Source organism: Rhincodon typus, chromosome 37 (assembly GCF_021869965.1).
Source record: "Rhincodon typus isolate 14 chromosome 37, sRhiTyp1.1, whole genome shotgun sequence".
Lineage (NCBI taxonomy): Eukaryota > Metazoa > Chordata > Chondrichthyes > Orectolobiformes > Rhincodontidae > Rhincodon > Rhincodon typus.
In genome coordinates, this window is record NC_063368.1 from 20,096,964 (window position 1) to 20,101,492 (window position 4,529).

The 4,529-nt window shown below is 48.6% G+C and overlaps 1 protein-coding gene across 1 annotated transcript in view; it reads left to right on the forward strand.

The window, feature by feature from the left end:
* LOC109923846 (rho GDP-dissociation inhibitor 1-like) overlaps nt 1–4,529 on the forward strand; it is a 10,916-nt gene that overhangs the window by 5,874 nt on the left and 513 nt on the right. The window contains exons 2-3 of the mRNA XM_048617385.1: nt 412–488; nt 3,677–3,740. Of these exons, the coding sequence (XP_048473342.1) occupies nt 412–488; nt 3,677–3,740 (141 nt within the window). The remainder of the gene's footprint in view (nt 1–411; nt 489–3,676; nt 3,741–4,529) is intronic.

Sequence of the window (4,529 nt, forward strand, 5' to 3'; positions counted from 1 at the left end):
GCTGAGGGAGCGCCGCACTGTCGGAGGGTCAGTGCTGAGGGAGTGGGCACTGTCGGATATTCCAGTTTACAGGTGAAATGGTAAGTGAAGCTCCCTGTGGGTTTTTGGGATGGATGCTGACAGTTGTATGGCCACCATCTCGAACAGGAGCAGGGGCCGTCTCTCCCAGGGGTGTACTCAACATTTATTCCTCGATGAATTAGACTGAGACAGATGTCCTGGACATGATCACATTGTGTTTGTGGGAACTTGCTGTGTTTCGCTTCCTCCTGTACTGGGCCTGAATTTTGTTCACGTTGTTCGTGTAAAGTACTATGTGATCCTGTGGTTCTGAAAGGCACTACAGAAATGACAGCCCCATGTTGTTTGTCCATTGTTCCTGGCACTAACAGATTGTGTTGTGTTGAACAGGTGACCTCCAGGCCTTGAAGAGCACAAAGTTCGTGTTAAAGGAAGGTGTTTCCTACAAAGTGAAAATCCACTTCAAAGTCAGTCTCACCTTCTGACAGTTTCTTTTTCTCTTCGACATAATGTTGATTTGATAAGTCATCATGACACAAACATGTACTGCATTCTGTTCTGGTCTTCCTGCTTTAGGCAGGGTATTGTGAAACTTGAACTGGTGTAGAAAGTATTTACGAGGATGTTGCTGGGACTGGAGGGTTTGAGCTATAGGGGGAGGCTGAATAGACTGGGGCTATTTTCCCTGGAGGCTGAGGTGTGACTTTATAGAAGTTTATAAAATCATGGATGAATAGGCAAAGTATTTTCCCCAGGGTGAGGCAGTCCAAAACCACAGGGACAACAAGGTGCAGGGCTGGATGAACACAGCAGGCCAAGCAGCATCATAGGAGCAGAGAGGCTGACGTTTCGGGCCTAGACCCTTCATCAGAAAAGGGGGAGGGGAAGGGGGTTTTGAAATAAATAGGGAGAGAGTGGGAGGCGGATAGAAGAGGGATAGAGGAGAGGATAGGTGGAGAGGAAACAAACAGGTCGAAGAGGCGGGGATGGAGCCAGTAAAGGTGAGTGTAGGTAGGGAGTTAGGAAGGGGATAGGTCAGTCCAGGGAGGACGGACAGGTCAAGGGGGCGGGATGAGGTTGGTCGGTAGGAGATGGAGGTGCGGCTTGAGGTGGGAGGAGGGGATAGGTGGGAGGAAGAACAGGTTAGGGAGGCAGGGACGAGCTGGACTGGGTTTGGGATGCGGTGGGGGGAGGGGAGATTTTGAAACTTGTGAAATCCACATTGATACCATTGGGCTGCAGGGTTCCCATGCGGAATATGAGTTGCTGTTCCTGCAACCTTCGGGTGGCATCGTTGTGGCACTGCAGGAGGCCCAGGATGGACATGTCGTCTGAGGAATGGGAGGGGGAGTTGAAATGGTTCGCGACTGGGAGGTGCAGTTGTTTGTTGCGAACCGAGCGTAGGTGTTCTGCAAAGCGGTCCCCGAGTCTCCGCTTGGTTTCCCCGATGTAGAGGAAGCCACACCGGGTACAGCGGATGCAGTATACCACATTGGCAGATGTGCAGGTGAACATCTGCTTGATGTGGAAAGTCTTCTTGGGGCCTGGGATGGGGGTGAGGGAGGAGGTATGGGGGCAGGTGTAGCACTTCCTGCGGTTGCAGGGAAAAGTGCCGGGTGTGGTGGAGCTGGAGGGGAGTGTGGAGCAGACAAGGGAGTCACGGAGAGAGTTGTCCCTCCGGAAAGCAGATAAAGGTGGGGAGGGAAAGACGTCTTTGGTGGTACAGGGCGCAGGTTTAAGGTAGGAGGGGAAAGATTTAAAAAGGGACCTGAGGAATAACTTTTCTATGCACAGGGTGGTGCGTGTATGGAATGAGCTGCCAGAGGAAGTGGTGGAGGCTGGTACAAGTACAACATTTAAAAGACATCTGAATGGGTACATGAATAGGAAGGGTTTACAGGGCCAAATGCCGACAAATGGAACTAGATTAATTTAGGATATGTGTTCGATACAGATGAGTTGGATTGAAGGGTCTGTTTCCATGTTAAATGACTTGATATATTTCCTCCAACTCTAACCCATTTCAGAGCCCTCGTATTTCTGTGGTTCAGCTGATGTTACCCTCTGAGTGAATCATTCAGCTGTTTTGCTCAGAGTTGGGGGCTGTACTCCACATGGACCCACGTCAGTTGTTAGTGTGAACTAGTGCACAGGTGGATGGTCTTGGGATCAATTGTTTACCCAAGGAAAGTCTGCACCTTTGTCTCTGTATCGAGAAATCCCGTTTACATCAACCCTTGCTTCATTATCTGTCAGAATATGCCAGAACTCCTGCCTCGTATCCTCTGATCTCCATTTCCAATAAACCTCTGGCTTGTCTTTGGGAAGGGATTTCTAGATTTCCATTCCCCCATTATGTGAAGAAATGTTTGCTGACATCGCCCCAGGATGCCCTGGTTCAGATTTTCAAGTTGGATCTCCCATGTTATGGGCACCACAGTTTCTACCCCACACCCCCAACCCCCACCCCCACCCACCGGAGTAACAGCCTTCTTCCAGCGAGCCTATTAAATCCTTCAATCGTTGAAGCCCCCTCAGTTAGAGCAGCCCTAACTTTTCGAAACCCAAGGCTGTACTGTTTCATGGTAACCATCCTGGTTACTCTGTAACCTGCTGTATTCCAATGTCAGTGACCTGCTCCCAAGCTGTGAAACATGTTTGTTACCATCAGTCACAGTGAGATAGTGTTCCAGTTTGTCATTGAGGATGAAACGGAGCACAGAGAGAGAAAGAGATGTAGTTACTGTTTGTAACCAATTCGACTCTCATCACATCAGTGAGAGGCAGCTATGATTAGGATTAATTTGAGTAGTTCTTAGGGCTACAGTGATCCAAGGGCCTGGGGGAGGAGCAGGAGATCGAGTTGGATGGTTAGCCACAGGCCTGTTCAATGGCTGATGAGGCTGGAAGGGCTGAATAGCCTACTCATGTTTCTCTTTTCAATGGTTTGATTTCAAGTGCCTTGGGACTATTTCATGGGGACAGTGTAGAGGGAGCTTTACTGCGTATCTAACCCCGTGCTGTCCCTGTGCTGGGAGTGTTTGATGGGGGACAGTGTAGAGGAGGATTTACTCTGTATCTAACCCTGTGCTGTTCCTGTGCTGGGAGTGTTTGATGGGGGACAGTGTAGAGGGAGCTTTACTCTGTATCTAACCCTGTGCTGTCCCTGTCCTGGGAGTGTTTGATGGGGGGGGACAGCGTAGAGGGAGCTTTACTCTGTAACTAACCCCATGCTGTCCCTGTCCTGGGAGTGATTGATGGGGGACAGTGTAGAGGGAGCTTTACTCTGTATCTAACCCCGTGCTGTCCCTGTCCTGTGAGTGATTGATGGGGGACAGTGTAGAGGAGGATTTGCTTTCAGTTTAAAAGAATTGAGGGAGATTTACTCAGTAACTAACTTGGAGCTGTAACCGTTCTGGTTATGTTTGATGCTAAAATGAATGACAGATATCCACTCCGGTCCTGAAATCTCTGTCCTGTAACTATAAGTAAAGTTTCTCTCCAACCCAATAGAAATTGTAATTGAAGAAATGAAAAGCTAATAGAAACAATCAGTTTCTGTTTTAGTAAACTCAGCAAATTCCCCAGGTTTGAATCTCATTTTATTCTGTTTACATTTTACAAACTGGGAACTAAAACCAATTCCTCTCTCCAGGTAAATAAAGACATTGTTTCTGGATTGAAATACATTGCAGTCACCTACAGGAAGGGGATAAAAGGTAAGGCTGCTGGGAACTGATGGGGACCTTTTGTCTGTCACTGGGATTCATCTGAGTGATGTTTGTAGTGGAATATTTTCCAGTTTGGTCACTGGGAGCCAGCTGATGTCGGGGGCAGCGGACTAGAAGGATTATATTTCCAAATCAGGTACGCATTTACCGATAATCTACAGGATGAGCTCAAATCCCATGGTGCCAGATTGCGAATTTGTATTCAGATTAAAAATATGAAGCTGGGTTTGGTGTAGGTCACTGATTATCATAAAATCCCTTCTGGTATCCAATAGGGAAGGAAATCCGTCCTGTCCTTACCCCATCTGGCCTACCTATCATTCCTGACACACAGCAATATGGGTGATCTCTAACCACCCTCCGATGTAACCTGGTAAACCCCTCCATCAAGCCCTTCTGTCAGTGAATGCCCCCTCACCATCACTGCCTCTGAGGAATGTAGAGGTATAAAGCACGGGGTCCTGTGAGGGTCACCTCACAAACATGCTTTTGATTGCAATCGGGGGAGGGTGTGTTGCTACAGCTCCTACCCAAGGGGAGGTGATAAATGTTCCCGAGATAGATAGCTCAGGGAAGCCGGGGAAGGTAGGAGACCCAGCTGTCACTTTCAGACAAGGTGGTCACATCACAAAACACAACCTCAATTCCATGTGCTACACCCAGGAGTCAGCGAGAGAGTTGGCTGGAATATTTTGCAGTTGATAAAGTTGCCAATGGAGCACTGAGGAAGTGTCGGAGGGTCAGTGCTGAGGGAGCGCCGCACTGTCGGAGGGTCAG